This window comes from Xiphophorus couchianus, chromosome 17 (genome assembly GCF_001444195.1).
Source record: "Xiphophorus couchianus chromosome 17, X_couchianus-1.0, whole genome shotgun sequence".
NCBI lineage: Eukaryota > Metazoa > Chordata > Actinopteri > Cyprinodontiformes > Poeciliidae > Xiphophorus > Xiphophorus couchianus.
The window spans coordinates 14,502,682-14,524,120 of record NC_040244.1 but is presented as its reverse complement, the minus strand read 5'-3'; the positions used below and the strand labels follow the sequence as shown (position 1 = coordinate 14,524,120).

General features: G+C 40.4%; 1 protein-coding gene and 1 pseudogene across 1 annotated transcript; both read right to left on the bottom strand.

Annotated features, from left to right (window-relative positions):
* Positions 1-2,471: 2,471 nt before the first annotated feature.
* Positions 2,472-10,264, bottom strand: LOC114160738 (NXPE family member 3-like). The gene is made up of 7 exons (XM_028043488.1): positions 10,111-10,264; positions 9,048-9,509; positions 5,359-5,654; positions 4,291-4,361; positions 3,907-3,939; positions 3,574-3,759; positions 2,472-3,499 (listed from the first exon to the last, which is right to left on the bottom strand). The coding sequence occupies exons 1-7, from the start codon at positions 10,159-10,161 to the stop codon at positions 2,952-2,954; spliced, it is 1,647 nt and encodes a 548-aa protein (XP_027899289.1). The 5' UTR covers positions 10,162-10,264; the 3' UTR covers positions 2,472-2,951.
* Positions 10,265-12,943: 2,679 nt separating this feature from the next.
* On the bottom strand, positions 12,944-20,650 carry LOC114161287 (NXPE family member 3-like; annotated as a pseudogene).
* Positions 20,651-21,439: the final 789 nt, after the last annotated feature.

Sequence of the window (21,439 nt, the reverse complement as noted above, 5' to 3'; positions counted from 1 at the left end):
GAAGTCGTTTTCCCTGTAAGAGGTTTGCAGTGTCAGAGGAGCTGTTGGCCCAGTTCGACACGGCGCTCCTCAAATCCATCCTGTTTTCAGTCACAGTGCGGTTTTTTGCAGCCACTAAGCAACACAGTTGCAAATTGCAGTGAGCAGTAAGGCAGAGGTGAAACCAACCAACCGCTTCTCAAATCAGAAGTAAGAGTCAAGTCTTTCCAATTACATCTCAGTTGGAATCTCAAGTGGAAGACCTCTAAATCACAAGTCTTGTCCAAAGTTAGGACAAGGAAGAGTCATGTTGGCTAAAAACTCTTAAACGTCCCACAGTCCTAAGACAGGTTGAGGGCCCTATCCGCAGCCTAGTCGGGGTCGCACTGGTATTTTATTTTATTTTGTTTTATTTTTTTCGCGTTTTCAGGATCTAACCGGCTGACGGGGCCTCATCACCTCCCCGCTGTCCGAGGAGGTGATGACAGCGGGGAGCAGCTTCTGCTGCTATCGCAACAGAAGCTGCGATCGCTGCTTCTCAACAGCAGCGATAGCAGCATTCGAGAAGAGTTTCATTCATCAGCGGTGGCTGAAAGGAAGCCAACAAAAAATGTTGGCTAAGAGTTTTTAGCCACACACACGCCCCCCCCCTCAAGCAGCGGAAACAGACTAACAGCCACTGGAAGAGTGAAATTTTCTGCATACCTGTTAATCAATCAGAACTAGAAGTCCTAGAAAAATAGAAGTTAGACAAATTCTAGTTTTTCCAGAAAGGAAGTAACAAACACAAAGCAAACCATCTCTGCCCCAACAAACACGTCACTGTCAAGACACAAAACATCAAACGTCTTCAGTCCACAAAATTAAGGACAACCACAGCTGATGGTCAATATTTTAGCAGGACATTTCTGTGCCAATCATTTTAGTTAAATATGATTCCATGGACCCTACAATTTTGCATACACTGCCATGTTGTCATATTTTTGAAGTATGATTTATTTGAGTGGCAAGGCTGTCACAGTTTCAGTTCAGCACTAGATGTCACTGGTGAGCAATGAAGGAAGCACCAAGTAATGAACCTTTGGGCAAATCAAAGGGCTTTAAAGCCTCATTTGGCCATTGCTGCTTAACTATAGGCAAGAGTTGATAAAGATGAGGGTACAAGACTAGTCCAGGAAGCGAAAACACACTGGAATAGTTAAAGGTGTGATTTGTAAATAGTTAAAGGTGAGCTCAGGAGCGCCTGTTTACTCTACTAGGTGGGAAAGCAATCTGGTATCTTCCTCCTTGAACCAGTTAAGCTGCTTCTGATTGGAAGTTACACACAAACACAGCCACTGTCCTACACACAAGCCTGCAGACCTAACATGTCCAGTCCAAGTCCTAAACTTTAAGCCTCATGTCTTGATCAAGTCCTCTAACCAAATGTGTAAGTTAATCACATAATCATAATTGATTTGTAGAATTTATATTGTCTTATTGAAAGGTGGGTCTAAAATTCTAAATCATTAAAAAATTCACGCTGATGTTTTGCAGTAAAAATGTACCAAAACTAATGAAAGCCTATAAATTGAAAATATAATAAATACAATATTAACAAGAAAAAGAAACTGGATTATTGTGCTAATTCAGTTATTTGTTAAAAAGCTGGAAAACTTGTTTTTACAGTCATTCAAGAGAAATGTCATATCAATAAAAAACTAATCATTTAAACAACTGTATTAATGTAGAAATGTGATTATAGCATCTTGGATGCACTGACTTTGCAGTGTAGGATGAAAACATAGAACTGGACCTGCACACATAAAACTCAGAGAGAATCGTTCTATTGTAGTAATGGAAATAATGTTACTAGTGCTGAGTGCAGATTACACTAATAACTAACTAATTTAATGTTCTTTTTAATTAACATGCAAAAAAATAAACAGATATAAATGTTCTTATTGTTAACATTAGCTGCACAACTCACTATATTACTTTGACTCATTATTTTTTGAGTCATTTATATATCAAATGTTTATGTCAATGTTTCCTCCATGTCTCCATTACTTTCAGAACTGTGTTGCGCCGTGATCACCATGTCATTTGAGTCATTTCTGTCAAGATTGGGTTTTCTCCGTGTTGATTTGAGTTTTCTCTCTGTGCTTATTTTGGATTTCTGTGTCTTGAGTCTCTGTGTTTTCCTGTCTACCTCTTGATTGTTCCCAGGTGTGTCTAGTTCCGTGATTACCCTCTGTGTATTTAATGCCACCTGTGTCTCTGTCGTACCAGTCTGTTTGATCTGTCTTGCCGTTTAGCTGTCTGAGCTAGTCTGTTGCTAGATGTCTATTAGTTTGCCAGTTGCTACCAGTGTTGAACCTTAGCCTTTCTGCTCAGCTGTGCCGCCTGGATTTTGGATTATGTGTGCATTGTTTGTTAATTAAATCATCATCATCATCATCATCATTCCTCTCAGCTACTGGGTTCACTGCGTCTGCGTCACCACCTCACACTGCAAATCATGACAATTTCTTGAAAAACACCACACAGAACATAACTGACAAGATCTAAGCTAGCATAGCGAGCATACATGAGCATATTAATGCAGAGCTCTACATTGATTTACATCAAAATACATTAAGTTGTGAAAAAGTCTTAGAGGCAACAGGCTTGAGAAAAGACGTTTGAGATAAAATAGGATGTTGACTGTTCAGAGATTAGATAGTTATGGTTATGTTCTTTTATTGAATATTTAATGGAACAAAAGCTTTGAGACACCATAAAGTGTCCTTACATTTCCCATAAAACACAAACCCTGCATCTGCTTCTTTTTGTTAATATTTTTTCCCCTCATCTAGATACAAACAAATCCGTACAGCTGGATTTGTTTGTATCAAAAGTCAAACAGTAAGTATGTGTTACCAATCACCAATAGTTACCAGATCTACCACACAGATCTACAGTCTTCTACTTCTTCCATGTGTCTGTAAATTTCACCTCTGGGAGCATATGTGGGACAAAATAACATCTATCATATTCTTAATTATGGGCTGAGGTGGGTGGAGGTCATGTGGAAGGTAGTGAGCCTGGGTCATCTCCCAGGCGTCCAGCAGTCGGACATTAACTTCTTTGAATATTGCTCTGAGTATCTTGTCTCGTTGCAATGCGTAGTAATCGTCAGTGGTCAGTGACTCACGTAGCGTCAGCTTTTTGGGATTACCAGTCCTGATGATAACCAGAGTATCTGGAGCTCTGGTCAACAGCCGCACCACTGCCCTCCTTATGCTCAGCAGACGTCGAATGTAGACCTCCACAGGGTAAACGCCAAAGTGTGCCCAGACGCCAAAAATGACTACAGTGTTTGTTCCTCCAACCACGCTGTCCAGTTCGTTGGCAACAAAGTGGAACTGGCTGACCGGCAATGGAGGAGCACGGAGGGGAGGGCCGTGGCAGCGGAACGTCAATAAAATGTTGTTTTTATAATCTAAGGCCATAAGGGGCCCAGTTTTTGGGGGGGTTTTCAGGTCAAACTTCTTGAGATCTGAAAGTTTAACAGAGAACAAGTCAGAAGGAACCAATTTGAATTGTTGTCAAACATTTCTACTGAGTATCTACCTGGAACTTTAGCTATTAAGAATTCAATCCACTGCCTGACGGTGGAGTCTCCATACAGATGGAGAACCTTCCCTTTCAGACACTGGCTGATTGCTGTGGCGTTGTTAAACTGATGGACTGTGGTGCCGTCTAGTGCTCGCCAAGCACCCTGGTAGTAATAACCAGCAGGACCAGCTCCTCTCATGGCTTCTAGATGAGGGGAGATTCAGAAGAACAAAAAGAAAAGAAAACCAAAATGATGTTAAGACATAGAAAGTGAATGCCAGCATTACTTTACAGAAACACCTTTGTGGATATTAAACTTTTACCCAATTATACAAACAGCAACTTTACCTGACATGTTAACAGGGACTGTTTCATTGGGAACTGGAGGAAAAAACAAATGATATTTAATGATTGTGTTTTATGATAGTAACTTGAGCAGAACAAACAGCTGTTCTACATTATCGTAGTTTCATAGCAAATCAATATTTTACGGTTTATTCAAGTAAAATGCATGTCTTTCTAAATGAATGTGTTACATGTTATGCAACCACATTTAACTCAGTTTTATGTATCTGAAATAAAGTCCAAACACATCATGTAAATTATAAAATGCCATTGGACAAAGTTGTTTTGAGAAAGCCACACATAGAATAACTGATTACATTTTTTCCATGTATGTCAGGCAATCAATGATTCATTGTAACACATTTATGACAATATAGCAACTTTTACCTTTTAGTTTTGGTAAAATGGTGATTTTGGAGGATCCTGAAGATGGAATGGAAACTTTCAAGTTGACACCACTGTAACAAGAGCAAAGAAACTGTATGAAAGACTCGTTACTAAAATCAAAACAAATTTTAACTGCTAATTCCAATGTGCGTTCTTACTGAATGGCACATTTTCTTTACTTTCATTCAATTGACTTCAATTCAGGTCAGTCACATTGCATTACTTGTAATCGAAGTATAGATTATCGTTGTACTTGTTCATTGTGTGTCTAATCTATTTTCCACAACAGGTCCATCAGGCTCCATGTCTCTAGAACAGAGCTAGCCTTCTTATTAGCTTGTTCAGGTTTTCAAGGCCAGACTCTCTGATGCTGTTATCCGGACAGATTACTGCAGATACGTTTTTTTCTCCATTTTCCTTTTGACTCTGTGTCTATTACTTTTTAGATAAACCCAAAGCAGTTACCAATAAAGTTTTGTTGATATAAATATCAAGTGGAGCATAATAGTGAAAGCCTTAATGCTTCACTTTTGAAAGTAAATCTGTTCGGCTTCATTGCGGCAGTCAGACAGCAAGTCTTAGTGCTACCCTACCAGATAGGCTACATTGAAAAAAATGAAATAAAATTATCTGAAATAGTAACAAGAAACAAATATTGTCTTCCTTTTTGTCTTATTGGGGACATTTTAAAAGTATTTCACACAGTTTTGTTTATCTTGAATGTTGATGGTAAGTTTTTCTGGTTCGGCAACATTTTAGTTTGTTGGTCACTTCTGAATTATAAACTCCTGCACCATCATCAACTTGTTGATGATTCAATGTCATCAACAACAAAAAGATACAAAAACCAAAACAAACCAAAGCCAAAAAAAACACCTGAAAGATGAAAAGATGTCAGTTTTTTAAGTAAATACATGTCTGCTTCTGAAGTCTGTGAACAACAGTCAACTCCACTAAAGTCTTACTGCACACACCTCCCACAGCTAGTGGGCAAAGAGACATAAAAAGCTTTAGGACATTTGTCATGCAATAGAAAAGAGCTGAATATAAACTAATTGTTACTTTTACCTTTGAAAGAGCTTGGCCTCGTTGCCTGTTGGATGCGGTACCAAACCTTTGAAAGCGTGGGAGACCCTGTGTTCACATTTGAGCGTCTTTGGCTTGTAGCAGAACCAGGGCTCACCGGTGTGGGTGTCAGTGAAGTTGCACAGCTGCTCCGGGGGAGCCTTAAGGCACACGTTACAATTGGCATCCTCAGTGACTGAGCCTGAGCGGAAGAGGCTTTGAAAAAAAATCCTGCCAGGCTTTTCCAGGTTGACTCTCTCTAGGACTGTGACTGCCTCACTGGAGTGGACCAGGGTCACCTTTTTGAAAACGACAAGAAACCTCACAATACAATTTCTCTTGTGAAGTAAAATTTAAATATATGTAAAACCCCAAAATACTACGCTTTTATTTGTGTAAGATAGATAGTATCTATTACAGAAAAACTTCTCATAGCAAATGAACTGGAATAATATATCACTTCTCTGGTTCAGGACTGGAAAATCTCACTGGTAAATGTGACATAGTACTATATTGCCAAAGATATTTACTTGTTTGCCTTCAAATACAAATTGAGTGACATCTGATTCTTAATCCAAACGGCTTGTATGATCAGTGATCTTCCTTTGGTGTTGTAGTTGAGTGATTCCTCTCGGGACATTTATTAAGTTCATCAGAATCAGAATTTCTTTTATTGTCATTGTACATGAAGAAAGCACAATGACATATTAAAAATTGCAACTCTTGGAGGCAAGTCAAATAAATGAATAAGAAAACAATAAATAAGTTTATCTCAATAAATATAAAAAATATAGTAGAAGCAGAACAACTGGGATGTCAAGGAAAAAATAAAAATAAGGTTTTAGAAGGATTATCTGTGTTAAGGGCAACAACAGTTCTTGGGTAGAAACTGTTTTGTAGTGCCCCTAAGGACTTTATTGCCCTCAGGGGCAGGAGTTTGAAGAGGTGGTGGCCGGGGTGTGAGGGGTCCTTGGTGATACTGCAGGCTCTCTGGACGCATTGAGTCCTGTAGATCTCCTCCAGACATGGAAGAAGGCAGCCAATCAGTCTCTGGGTGGTGTTTATGACCCTGTGGAGCTGCTTCCTCTCTGCCGCAGTGGAGCTGGAGAACCACAGTGGGATGTGGTTCTCATCCCACTGTGGTTCTCCACAGAGCAGCGATAGAAGGACACCAAGAACTCAGTTCTCAGGTTGTTCTTCCTGAGAATCCTCAGCAAGTACAGTCTCTGTTGTCCTTTTTTCAGGACTGAAGTGGAGTTAGAGTTCCAGGTCAGGTCTTCACTGATGTTGGTGCCCAGGAACTTGAAATTTGACACCCTCTCCCGACTGTCCCCATTTATGACTTTGGGTTGAATGTCTAGTTTACACCTCCTGAAGTTGACAACCAGTTCGTGGAGGTGGAGGTGTTCAAATGGAAGTTGTTGGTGGTGCACCAGACAGTCGTTCCACCTCCATTCCCCTGTGGCATCATCAGCAAACTTTATGATTTTGTTTGGGTGGGTGAAGCTAAACTCATGGGACACACAGCCTTGTGGAGAGCCTTGCTGGTGCTCACTGCTGAGGACAGGTGGGATCCTACTCTCATCCTCTGGCAGTGGTCTGCCAGGAAGTCCATGATCCAGCTGGACATGTTGTGGGGGAGACCCAGGTGCCCCAGTTTCCTCACCAGTATGCTTGGAATGATGGTGTTAAAAGCTAATCTGAAGTCCAGGTAGACCAGCCTCATGTAGCTCCTTTGATGTTACACATGTGCCAATGTGGTGTGCATAGTGGTAGCGATAGCATCTTCTGTAGACCAGTTGGCTCTGCATGCAAACTGGTGAGGGTACAATTTGGGTGGCAGATGAGAAGTAGTGTGACTCTGAACCAGTTTTTCAAAACACTTTGTGATGATAGTGTCACTGACAGGAAGTCATTGAGACTGCTAATGTTCTTGTATGGCAGAGGGCTGATGGTGGAGGACTTTAAGCATGGTGGGACGGAGCACCGGATGAGGGACTGATTGAAGATGCTGGTAAAACCCCAACTTACTGGTCTGCACAGTCTCTTACACCATCTGATCTAGCAGATTTCCAGGAGTTCACTGCCCTCAAGGTAATTCACACTTCTGTGCCTGTACTGTGATGGTCTGGCTGTGGAGGGATTTTGCCTGCAGTAGGGGCTCGCTGGTGATTTAGTCTCAAAACAGGTGAAGAAGTGATTGAGCTTCTCTGCCAGTGAAGCAGAGGATACAGCAGAGGATACAGGTTCAAGCAAGGGTCAGTCCCAGGCTGGAAAAAGGCAATCTTGTCTCCTCCCAATGTTCCATTTCGTACAATGCAGTTGCCGTATGGGTTTACTGGCAAATAGTAAACCCATATTGCATTGGATTGTTAAACAATGATGCTATATTTATTATTTCAGAAAACATCTCTCCACTGCTGTATTGTGTACCTAGTACCTTGTATTGCACTTACAGATGTAGGATGAGGAACCCCATTCCATGATACTCTATTCTCTGTTCTTCAGCAAATCTGAACACAACATTAAGTCTGAAAGTCTATAGCCATTGATTCTGCAGGACATTGGCCACCTTTGGTCACTACATGCCTTAGCATCAGCTTAAATCTGTAATTTTACATGCTTAGCTCTTTGTGCCAGAGTTGCTTTTGCTCCCCATAACTTCCACCTTGATACAACCTCACTATCAGTTGACTGTCGAATATTTAGTAGCAAGGAAATTTCCCAACTGGACTTACTGGACAGGTCATAACATTTCACGGTACCACACTGGAAACCACTGATTCTTGAGAGAGACTAAATATTTTACAAATGTTTGTAGAAGCAGTCTTTGTAAAGGTTATGAACAATATACTGTGGTGATATTGTGTATTTATTGCTCTAAGTTGCACTCTGCTTGTTTTGTGGAGAAACAAAATGAGTTCAAGAACGTCATGCTTATCTTGGGACTTTGTACTGTACATTATTTGACTATGTGTTAATTGGGGCTTCATTTTAGTTTAATGATCCAGTTACTGTAGTTTGCCATGTTGTCTTTGCTCCTTTTGTTTTTGTGTCATTTCTGTTGAGTTTATGTTCTGTCTCTTATTTTCCTTTCTCTTTCAGCTCAACCTTAGTAAATGGTTGAGCTGTTTAATTCTGCTATGTTTATTGCATTAATCAGTTCTCCCTGAGCTATCTTTAATGTCCTGCTCTTTCCTAGCTGTTTTTTTATCTATTAATTAGACTCACTTTTATTCAATTTCCTAATGTACCTCAGAAATACTGAAGGTTTGACTATACTTCCCAATACTCAAGAAACGTTTTTTTATAGCCTGGTTGTCAAGAGAAACAGCAACGTTTGGTTTGGCTGTGGTAAACTTCATCAGACACTCCTGGGTCAAACAGGTCAAATATTTCAAAAAGTAAGTTTCTCCTTTTTCACATCAGTCACCACCTTTCAAATTTCTGACTGCATGATAGACAACAAGAGGAAAAAAGGTTTGTGTATAAACATTGTGGTAAAAACAGGCAGATTAAACTCAGGCCAAATTTAAAAAATGGATCTAACACATTACCCTCCTACTCTGAGCTTTCAGGTCCTCGATATCCAGAACTCGCGACACAAAAAGCTTATTTAGGAGAAAGTAACAAAGGAGATCTTATCTAGGTCACACTATTTGCTCATTTAAGAGAAAAACATTCAGTCTTACCTCAACCTGTGCGCTTCCTTCCCATAGTAAAGAGAATACAGCCGTGTAGGAACCGTTGCGATGATCAAAGACTTTCCCCACCACGCCTGCCTGAACAGTTCGGTTGTGCAGCCGAGCAAACAGGACGTCTCCGCCAGATTTCTTGGGGCGACCAAGAAAGTCATTAATTTTGATCAAAACCTCCAGCTGATCACCAACATGCCAACTTCCCCCTCCGTCACGTGGAAGAATGGTGAACGTGCTGTGAGCGGGATGACTGGTGTCATTCAGACAGAAGTTGGCTGGGACAGATGGTGTTTCAGGCCAGGTGATGTAGTTCTTTAAAAATTCCAACTCAAGAGCGTCTTCAGGTAACACAGAGTGGAAGGAGCAGAAACTGGTTGGCTTAGGAGGCTCAGTGGGACGTTTCAGAGTTCTGGTGGTGGGAATCAGAGCCTCAGTGGTCGGGACTTTGTTCTTCAACTAGAGAATAAAGTTTAGAGATTGAACAAATCAAGTGCCATAAAATCATAGTTTCTTTACAAATTACTGATTAATTATGATAGCTTCCTCAATTATATATTGAGGTGACCCTGCATTAGCATAAAACTATAACTGAATATTTTGTTTGAAAACCCAACAATTCCTTCTTTTTCCCATTTGGGTTTTGATACTTTTCAGGTCCAGAAGCTTTCCCAAAGATTGGGAGTTATCAGTCAAAAAGCACCCATAACTAAATGAACTAGGGCTGCAGCTAACGATTGTTGTATTAACCACATTTTCTATCCATAATTCTTACAATAAATAAAACATAATACAGTGTAGGGTTAATTTGGTAAGGCTTTTGATTAACCAATTCATAATTGGATAGAAAAGCTGCTTAATAATTTATTTATTTTTTTTTCTGGTGTCTTTTATGACTTTGTATTTTTGTGTTTTCATGATGTAAAGCACTTTAAACTGTCTTGTTGCTGAAATGTGCGACACAAATAAACTTGGTTCATTGAACTTGAAAGCTGTACTTTTACCAGCCTATAATGCTGACGAAGTTGAAGTTCATGTTTGAAAGATGACAAATACTCACCTGTGCTAATTTACCGGCTATGTGATCAGCGACGTTGGGATTGCTAAACATGATCCATAAGACAACAACAGCCAACAACAGAACGAGCCATCCGTACTTCAGAGGAAAACGTTTCCTTAAAGCTTGGCCTCCCAGTAGCAGTGACAACTCGATCTGGCTCTGTGTTAAAAGAAAATCAAAAAAGCATCCAGGTCAATGACTATCGATTTTGAAAACAATGCAGAGCTGAGTTACTGTCTCTCTGCAATGCTTGTGTAGCAACTAAGACAAGTCTACAAACATGTTTGTGGAAATTCTTGTCATTCCACACACGCTGAGTTTTCATCTTCTGTGACTTGAAGTGTCACGACAAAAGGATCAGCAGAAGTCGTTTTCCCTGTAAGAGGTTTGCAGTGTCAGAGGAGCTGTTGGCCCAGTTCGACACGGCGCTCCTCAAATCCATCCTGTTTTCAGTCACAGTGCGGTTTTTTGCAGCCACTAAGCAACACAGTTGCAAATTGCAGTGAGCAGTAAGGCAGAGGTGAAACCAACCAACCGCTTCTCAAATCAGAAGTAAGAGTCAAGTCTTTCCAATTACATCTCAGTTGGAATCTCAAGTGGAAGACCTCTAAATCACAAGTCTTGTCCAAAGTTAGGACAAGGAAGAGTCATGTTGGCTAAAAACTCTTAAACGTCCCACAGTCCTAAGACAGGTTGAGGGCCCTATCCGCAGCCTAGTCGGGGTCGCACTGGTATTTTATTTTATTTTGTTTTATTTTTTTCGCGTTTTCAGGATCTAACCGGCTGACGGGGCCTCATCACCTCCCCGCTGTCCGAGGAGGTGATGACAGCGGGGAGCAGCTTCTGCTGCTATCGCAACAGAAGCTGCGATCGCTGCTTCTCAACAGCAGCGATAGCAGCATTCGAGAAGAGTTTCATTCATCAGCGGTGGCTGAAAGGAAGCCAACAAAAAATGTTGGCTAAGAGTTTTTAGCCACACACACGCCCCCCCCCTCAAGCAGCGGAAACAGACTAACAGCCACTGGAAGAGTGAAATTTTCTGCATACCTGTTAATCAATCAGAACTAGAAGTCCTAGAAAAATAGAAGTTAGACAAATTCTAGTTTTTCCAGAAAGGAAGTAACAAACACAAAGCAAACCATCTCTGCCCCAACAAACACGTCACTGTCAAGACACAAAACATCAAACGTCTTCAGTCCACAAAATTAAGGACAACCACAGCTGATGGTCAATATTTTAGCAGGACATTTCTGTGCCAATCATTTTAGTTAAATATGATTCCATGGACCCTACAATTTTGCATACACTGCCATGTTGTCATATTTTTGAAGTATGATTTATTTGAGTGGCAAGGCTGTCACAGTTTCAGTTCAGCACTAGATGTCACTGGTGAGCAATGAAGGAAGCACCAAGTAATGAACCTTTGGGCAAATCAAAGGGCTTTAAAGCCTCATTTGGCCATTGCTGCTTAACTATAGGCAAGAGTTGATAAAGATGAGGGTACAAGACTAGTCCAGGAAGCGAAAACACACTGGAATAGTTAAAGGTGTGATTTGTAAATAGTTAAAGGTGAGCTCAGGAGCGCCTGTTTACTCTACTAGGTGGGAAAGCAATCTGGTATCTTCCTCCTTGAACCAGTTAAGCTGCTTCTGATTGGAAGTTACACACAAACACAGCCACTGTCCTACACACAAGCCTGCAGACCTAACATGTCCAGTCCAAGTCCTAAACTTTAAGCCTCATGTCTTGATCAAGTCCTCTAACCAAATGTGTAAGTTAATCACATAATCATAATTGATTTGTAGAATTTATATTGTCTTATTGAAAGGTGGGTCTAAAATTCTAAATCATTAAAAAATTCACGCTGATGTTTTGCAGTAAAAATGTACCAAAACTAATGAAAGCCTATAAATTGAAAATATAATAAATACAATATTAACAAGAAAAAGAAACTGGATTATTGTGCTAATTCAGTTATTTGTTAAAAAGCTGGAAAACTTGTTTTTACAGTCATTCAAGAGAAATGTCATATCAATAAAAAACTAATCATTTAAACAACTGTATTAATGTAGAAATGTGATTATAGCATCTTGGATGCACTGACTTTGCAGTGTAGGATGAAACATAGAACTGGACCTGCACACATAAAACTCAGAGAGAATCGTTCTATTGTAGTAATGGAAATAATGTTACTAGTGCTGAGTGCAGATTACACTAATAACTAACTAATTTAATGTTCTTTTTAATTAACATGCAAAAAAATAAACAGATATAAATGTTCTTATTGTTAACATTAGCTGCACAACTCACTATATTACTTTGACTCATTATTTTTTGAGTCATTTATATATCAAATGTTTATGTCAATGTTTCCTCCATGTCTCCATTACTTTCAGAACTGTGTTGCGCCGTGATCACCATGTCATTTGAGTCATTTCTGTCAAGATTGGGTTTTCTCCGTGTTGATTTGAGTTTTCTCTCTGTGCTTATTTTGGATTTCTGTGTCTTGAGTCTCTGTGTTTTCCTGTCTACCTCTTGATTGTTCCCAGGTGTGTCTAGTTCCGTGATTACCCTCTGTGTATTTAATGCCACCTGTGTCTCTGTCGTACCAGTCTGTTTGATCTGTCTTGCCGTTTAGCTGTCTGAGCTAGTCTGTTGCTAGATGTCTATTAGTTTGCCAGTTGCTACCAGTGTTGAACCTTAGCCTTTCTGCTCAGCTGTGCCGCCTGGATTTTGGATTATGTGTGCATTGTTTGTTAATTAAATCATCATCATCATCATCATCATTCCTCTCAGCTACTGGGTTCACTGCGTCTGCGTCACCACCTCACACTGCAAATCATGACAATTTCTTGAAAAACACCACACAGAACATAACTGACAAGATCTAAGCTAGCATAGCGAGCATACATGAGCATATTAATGCAGAGCTCTACATTGATTTACATCAAAATACATTAAGTTGTGAAAAAGTCTTAGAGGCAACAGGCTTGAGAAAAGACGTTTGAGATAAAATAGGATGTTGACTGTTCAGAGATTAGATAGTTATGGTTATGTTCTTTTATTGAATATTTAATGGAACAAAAGCTTTGAGACACCATAAAGTGTCCTTACATTTCCCATAAAACACAAACCCTGCATCTGCTTCTTTTTGTTAATATTTTTTCCCCTCATCTAGATACAAACAAATCCGTACAGCTGGATTTGTTTGTATCAAAAGTCAAACAGTAAGTATGTGTTACCAATCACCAATAGTTACCAGATCTACCACACAGATCTACAGTCTTCTACTTCTTCCATGTGTCTGTAAATTTCACCTCTGGGAGCATATGTGGGACAAAATAACATCTATCATATTCTTAATTATGGGCTGAGGTGGGTGGAGGTCATGTGGAAGGTAGTGAGCCTGGGTCATCTCCCAGGCGTCCAGCAGTCGGACATTAACTTCTTTGAATATTGCTCTGAGTATCTTGTCTCGTTGCAATGCGTAGTAATCGTCAGTGGTCAGTGACTCACGTAGCGTCAGCTTTTTGGGATTACCAGTCCTGATGATAACCAGAGTATCTGGAGCTCTGGTCAACAGCCGCACCACTGCCCTCCTTATGCTCAGCAGACGTCGAATGTAGACCTCCACAGGGTAAACGCCAAAGTGTGCCCAGACGCCAAAAATGACTACAGTGTTTGTTCCTCCAACCACGCTGTCCAGTTCGTTGGCAACAAAGTGGAACTGGCTGACCGGCAATGGAGGAGCACGGAGGGGAGGGCCGTGGCAGCGGAACGTCAATAAAATGTTGTTTTTATAATCTAAGGCCATAAGGGGCCCAGTTTTTGGGGGGGTTTTCAGGTCAAACTTCTTGAGATCTGAAAGTTTAACAGAGAACAAGTCAGAAGGAACCAATTTGAATTGTTGTCAAACATTTCTACTGAGTATCTACCTGGAACTTTAGCTATTAAGAATTCAATCCACTGCCTGACGGTGGAGTCTCCATACAGATGGAGAACCTTCCCTTTCAGACACTGGCTGATTGCTGTGGCGTTGTTAAACTGATGGACTGTGGTGCCGTCTAGTGCTCGCCAAGCACCCTGGTAGTAATAACCAGCAGGACCAGCTCCTCTCATGGCTTCTAGATGAGGGGAGATTCAGAAGAACAAAAAGAAAAGAAAACCAAAATGATGTTAAGACATAGAAAGTGAATGCCAGCATTACTTTACAGAAACACCTTTGTGGATATTAAACTTTTACCCAATTATACAAACAGCAACTTTACCTGACATGTTAACAGGGACTGTTTCATTGGGAACTGGAGGAAAAAACAAATGATATTTAATGATTGTGTTTTATGATAGTAACTTGAGCAGAACAAACAGCTGTTCTACATTATCGTAGTTTCATAGCAAATCAATATTTTACGGTTTATTCAAGTAAAATGCATGTCTTTCTAAATGAATGTGTTACATGTTATGCAACCACATTTAACTCAGTTTTATGTATCTGAAATAAAGTCCAAACACATCATGTAAATTATAAAATGCCATTGGACAAAGTTGTTTTGAGAAAGCCACACATAGAATAACTGATTACATTTTTTCCATGTATGTCAGGCAATCAATGATTCATTGTAACACATTTATGACAATATAGCAACTTTTACCTTTTAGTTTTGGTAAAATGGTGATTTTGGAGGATCCTGAAGATGGAATGGAAACTTTCAAGTTGACACCACTGTAACAAGAGCAAAGAAACTGTATGAAAGACTCGTTACTAAAATCAAAACAAATTTTAACTGCTAATTCCAATGTGCGTTCTTACTGAATGGCACATTTTCTTTACTTTCATTCAATTGACTTCAATTCAGGTCAGTCACATTGCATTACTTGTAATCGAAGTATAGATTATCGTTGTACTTGTTCATTGTGTGTCTAATCTATTTTCCACAACAGGTCCATCAGGCTCCATGTCTCTAGAACAGAGCTAGCCTTCTTATTAGCTTGTTCAGGTTTTCAAGGCCAGACTCTCTGATGCTGTTATCCGGACAGATTACTGCAGATACGTTTTTTTCTCCATTTTCCTTTTGACTCTGTGTCTATTACTTTTTAGATAAACCCAAAGCAGTTACCAATAAAGTTTTGTTGATATAAATATCAAGTGGAGCATAATAGTGAAAGCCTTAATGCTTCACTTTTGAAAGTAAATCTGTTCGGCTTCATTGCGGCAGTCAGACAGCAAGTCTTAGTGCTACCCTACCAGATAGGCTACATTGAAAAAAATGAAATAAAATTATCTGAAATAGTAACAAGAAACAAATATTGTCTTCCTTTTTGTCTTATTGGGGACATTTTAAAAGTATTTCACACAGTTTTGTTTATCTTGAATGTTGATGGTAAGTTTTTCTGGTTCGGCAACATTTTAGTTTGTTGGTCACTTCTGAATTATAAACTCCTGCACCATCATCAACTTGTTGATGATTCAATGTCATCAACAACAAAAAGATACAAAAACCAAAACAAACCAAAGCCAAAAAAAACACCTGAAAGATGAAAAGATGTCAGTTTTTTAAGTAAATACATGTCTGCTTCTGAAGTCTGTGAACAACAGTCAACTCCACTAAAGTCTTACTGCACACACCTCCCACAGCTAGTGGGCAAAGAGACATAAAAAGCTTTAGGACATTTGTCATGCAATAGAAAAGAGCTGAATATAAACTAATTGTTACTTTTACCTTTGAAAGAGCTTGGCCTCGTTGCCTGTTGGATGCGGGGTACCAAACCTTTGAAAGCGTGGGAGACCCTGTGTTCACATTTGAGCGTCTTTGGCTTGTAGCAGAACCAGGGCTCACCGGTGTGGGTGTCAGTGAAGTTGCACAGCTGCTCCGGGGGAGCCTTAAGGCACACGTTACAATTGGCATCCTCAGTGACTGAGCCTGAGCGGAAGAGGCTTTGAAAAAAAATCCTGCCAGGCTTTTCCAGGTTGACTCTCTCTAGGACTGTGACTGCCTCACTGGAGTGGACCAGGGTCACCTTTTGAAAACGACAAGAAACCTCACAATACAATTTCTCTTGTGAAGTAAAATTTAAATATATGTAAAACCCCAAAATACTACGCTTTTATTTGTGTAAGATAGATAGTATCTATTACAGAAAAACTTCTCATAGCAAATGAACTGGAATAATATATCACTTCTCTGGTTCAGGACTGGAAAATCTCACTGGTAAATGTGACATAGTACTATATTGCCAAAGATATTTACTTGTTTGCCTTCAAATACAAATTGAGTGACATCTGATTCTTAATCCAAACGGCTTGTATGATCAGTGATCTTCCTTTGGTGTTGTAGTTGAGTGATTCCTCTCGGGACATTTATTAAGTTCATCAGAATCAGAATTTCTTTTATTGTCATTGTACATGAAGAAAGCACAATGACATATTAAAAATTGCAACTCTTGGAGGCAAGTCAAATAAATGAATAAGAAAACAATAAATAAGTTTATCTCAATAAATATAAAAAATATAGTAGAAGCAGAACAACTGGGATGTCAAGGAAAAAATAAATAAATAAGGTTTTAGAAGGATTATCTGTGTTAAGGGCAACAACAGTTCTTGGGTAGAAACTGTTTTGTAGTGCCCCTAAGGACTTTATTGCCCTCAGGGGCAGGAGTTTGAAGAGGTGGTGGCCGGGGTGTGAGGGGTCCTTGGTGATACTGCAGGCTCTCTGGACGCATTGAGTCCTGTAGATCTCCTCCAGACATGGAAGAAGGCAGCCAATCAGTCTCTGGGTGGTGTTTATGACCCTGTGGAGCTGCTTCCTCTCTGCCGCAGTGGAGCTGGAGAACCACAGTGGGATGTGGTTCTCATCCCACTGTGGTTCTCCACAGAGCAGCGATAGAAGGACACCAAGAACTCAGTTCTCAGGTTGTTCTTCCTGAGAATCCTCAGCAAGTACAGTCTCTGTTGTCCTTTTTTCAGGACTGAAGTGGAGTTAGAGTTCCAGGTCAGGTCTTCACTGATGTTGGTGCCCAGGAACTTGAAATTTGACACCCTCTCCCGACTGTCCCCATTTATGACTTTGGGTTGAATGTCTAGTTTACACCTCCTGAAGTTGACAACCAGTTCGTGGAGGTGGAGGTGTTCAAATGGAAGTTGTTGGTGGTGCACCAGACAGTCGTTCCACCTCCATTCCCCTGTGGCATCATCAGCAAAACTTTATGATTTTGTTTGGGTGGGTGAAGCTAAACTCATGGGACACACAGCCTTGTGGAGAGCCTTGCTGGTGCTCACTGCTGAGGACAGGTGGGATCCTACTCTCATCCTCTGGCAGTGGTCTGCCAGGAAGTCCATGATCCAGCTGGACATGTTGTGGGGGAGACCCAGGTGCCCCAGTTTCCTCACCAGTATGCTTGGAATGATGGTGTTAAAAGCTAATCTGAAGTCCAGGTAGACCAGCCTCATGTAGCTCCTTTGATGTTACACATGTGCCAATGTGGTGTGCATAGTGGTAGCGATAGCATCTTCTGTAGACCAGTTGGCTCTGCATGCAAACTGGTGAGGGTACAATTTGGGTGGCAGATGAGAAGTAGTGTGACTCTGAACCAGTTTTTCAAAACACTTTGTGATGATAGTGTCACTGACAGGAAGTCATTGAGACTGCTAATGTTCTTGTATGGCAGAGGGCTGATGGTGGAGGACTTTAAGCATGGTGGGGACGGAGCACCGGATGAGGGACTGATTGAAGATGCTGGTAAAACCCCAACTTACTGGTCTGCACAGTCTCTTACACCATCTGATCTAGCAGATTTCCAGGAGTTCACTGCCCTCAAGGTAATTCACACTTCTGTGCCTGTACTGTGATGGTCTGGCTGTGGAGGGATTTTGCCTGCAGTAGGGGCTCGCTGGTGATTTAGTCTCAAAACAGGTGAAGAAGTGATTGAGCTTCTCTGCCAGTGAAGCAGAGGATACAGCAGAGGATACAGGTTCAAGCAAGGGTCAGTCCCAGGCTGGAAAAAGGCAATCTTGTCTCCTCCCAATGTTCCATTTCGTACAATGCAGTTGCCGTATGGGTTTACTGGCAAATAGTAAACCCATATTGCATTGGATTGTTAAACAATGATGCTATATTTATTATTTCAGAAAACATCTCTCCACTGCTGTATTGTGTACCTAGTACCTTGTATTGCACTTACAGATGTAGGATGAGGAACCCCATTCCATGATACTCTATTCTCTGTTCTTCAGCAAATCTGAACACAACATTAAGTCTGAAAGTCTATAGCCATTGATTCTGCAGGACATTGGCCACCTTTGGTCACTACATGCCTTAGCATCAGCTTAAATCTGTAATTTTACATGCTTAGCTCTTTGTGCCAGAGTTGCTTTTGCTCCCCATAACTTCCACCTTGATACAACCTCACTATCAGTTGACTGTCGAATATTTAGTAGCAAGGAAATTTCCCAACTGGACTTACTGGACAGGTCATAACATTTCACGGTACCACACTGGAAACCACTGATTCTTGAGAGAGACTAAATATTTTACAAATGTTTGTAGAAGCAGTCTTTGTAAAGGTTATGAACAATATACTGTGGTGATATTGTGTATTTATTGCTCTAAGTTGCACTCTGCTTGTTTTGTGGAGAAAACAAAATGAGTTCAAGAACGTCATGCTTATCTTGGGACTTTGTACTGTACATTATTTGACTATGTGTTAATTGGGGCTTCATTTTAGTTTAATGATCCAGTTACTGTAGTTTGCCATGTTGTCTTTGCTCCTTTTGTTTTTGTGTCATTTCTGTTGAGTTTATGTTCTGTCTCTTATTTTCCTTTCTCTTTCAGCTCAACCTTAGTAAATGGTTGAGCTGTTTAATTCTGCTATGTTTATTGCATTAATCAGTTCTCCCTGAGCTATCTTTAATGTCCTGCTCTTTCCTAGCTGTTTTTTTATCTATTAATTAGACTCACTTTTATTCAATTTCCTAATGTACCTCAGAAATACTGAAGGTTTGACTATACTTCCCAATACTCAAGAAACGTTTTTTATAGCCTGGTTGTCAAGAGAAACAGCAACGTTTGGTTTGGCTGTGGTAAACTTCATCAGACACTCCTGGGTCAAACAGGTCAAATATTTCAAAAAGTAAGTTTCTCCTTTTTCACATCAGTCACCACCTTTCAAATTTCTGACTGCAATGATAGACAACAAGAGGAAAAAAGGTTTGTGTATAAACATTGTGGTAAAAAACAGCAGATTAACTCAGAGCCCAATTTAAAAAATGGATCTAACACATTACCCTCCTACTCTGAGCTTTCAGGTCCTCGATATCCAGAACTCGCGACACAAAAAGCTTATTTAGGAGAAAGTAACAAAGGAGATCTTATCTAGGTCACACTATTTGCTCATTAAGAGAAAAACATTCAGTCTTACCTCAACCTGTGCGCTTCCTTCCCATAGTAAAGAGAATACAGCCGTGTAGGAACCGTTGCGATGATCAAAGACTTTCCCCACCACGCCTGCCTGAACAGTTCGGTTGTGCAGCCGAGCAAACAGGACGTCTCCGCCAGATTTCTTGGGGCGACCAAGAAAAGTCATTAATTTTGATCAAAACCTCCAGCTGATCACCAACATGCCAACTTCCCCCCTCCGTCACGTGGAAGAATGGTGAACGTGCTGTGAGCGGGGATGACTGGTGTCATTCAGACAGAAGTTGCTGGGACAGATGGTGTGTTCAGGCCAGGTGATGTAGTTCTTTAAAAATTCCAACTCAAGAGCGTCTTCAGGTAACACAGAGTGGAAGGAGGCAGAAACTGGTTGGCTTAGGAGGCTCAGTGGGACGTTTCAGAGTTCTGGTGGTGGGAATCAGAGCCTCAGTGGTCGGGAACTTTGTTCTTCAACTAGAGAATAAAGTTTAGAGATTGAACAAAATCAAGTGCCATAAAATCATAGTTTTCTTTACAAATTACTGATTAATTATGATAGCTTCCTCAATTATATATTGAGGTGACCCTGCATTAGCATAAAACTATAACTGAATATTTTGTTTGAAAACCCAACAATTCCTTCTTTTTCCCATTTGGGTTTTGATACTTTTCAGGTCCAGAAGCTTTCCCAAAGATTGGGAGTTATCAGTCAAAAACGCACCCATAACTAAATGAACTAGGGCTGCCAGCTAACGATTGTGTAATTAACCACATTTTCTATCCATAATTCTTACAATAAATAAAACATACTACAGTGTAGGGTTAATTTGGTAAGGCTTTTGATTAACCAATTCATAATTGGATAGAAAAGCTGCTTAATAATTTATTTTTTTTTTTTTCTGGTGTCTTTTATGACTTTGTATTTTTGTGTTTTCATGATGTAAAGCACTTTAAACTGTCCTTGTTGCTGAAATGTGCGACACAAAATAAACTTGGTTCATTGAACTTGAAAGCTGTACTTTTACCAGCCTATAATGCTGACGAAGTTGAAGTTCATGTTTGAAAGATGACAAATACTCACCTGTGCTAATTTTACCGGCTATGTGATTCAGCGACGTTGGGATTGCTAACATGATCCATAAGACAACAACAGCCAACAACAGAACGAGCCATCCGTACTTCAGAGGAAAACGTTTCCTTAAAGCTTGGCCTCCCAGTAGCAGTGACAACTCGATCTGGCTCTGTGTAAAAGAAAATCAAAAAAAGCATCCAGGGTCAATGACTATCGATTTTGAAAACAATGCAGAGCTGAGTTTACTGTCTCTCTGCAATGCTTGTGTAGCAAACTAAGACAAGTCTACAAACATGTTTGTGGAAATTCTTGTCATTCCACAACACGCTGAGGTTTTTCATCTTCTGTGACTTGAAGTGTCACGACAAAAGGATCAGCAGAAGTCGTTTTCCCTGTAAGAGGTTTGCAGTGTCAGAGGAGCTGTTGGCCCAGTTCGACACGGCGCTCCTCAAATCCATCCTGTTTTCAGTCACAGTGCGGTTTTTTGCAGCCACTAAGCAACACAGTTGCAAATTGCAGTGAGCAGTAAGGCAGAGGTGAAACCAACCAACCGCTTCTCAAATCAGAAGTAAGAGTCAAGTCTTTCCAATTACATCTCAGTTGGAATCTCAAGTGGAAGACCTCTAAATCACAAGTCTTGTCCAAAGTTAGGACAAGGAAGAGTCATGTTGGCTAAAAACTCTTAAACGTCCCACAGTCCTAAGACAGGTTGAGGGCCCTATCCGCAGCCTAGTCGGGGTCGCACTGGTATTTTATTTTATTTTGTTTTATTTTTTTCGCGTTTTCAGGATCTAACCGGCTGACGGGGCCTCATCACCTCCCCGCTGTCCGAGGAGGTGATGACAGCGGG

Excerpts from the sequence above, each read along its gene's own strand:
- LOC114160738 (XM_028043488.1), bottom strand. The coding sequence starts at position 10,161 with ATGTTTAGCAATCCCAACGTCGCTGATCACATAGCCGGTAAATTAGCA. Across the intron at positions 9,510-10,110 it reads TAGCCGGTAAATTAGCACAG|TTGAAGAACAAAGTCCCGAC; the intron begins GTGAGTATTTGT and ends TTTATTCTCTAG. Across the intron at positions 3,500-3,573 it reads CTTAATAGCTAAAGTTCCAG|ATCTCAAGAAGTTTGACCTG; the intron begins GTAGATACTCAG and ends TTAAACTTTCAG.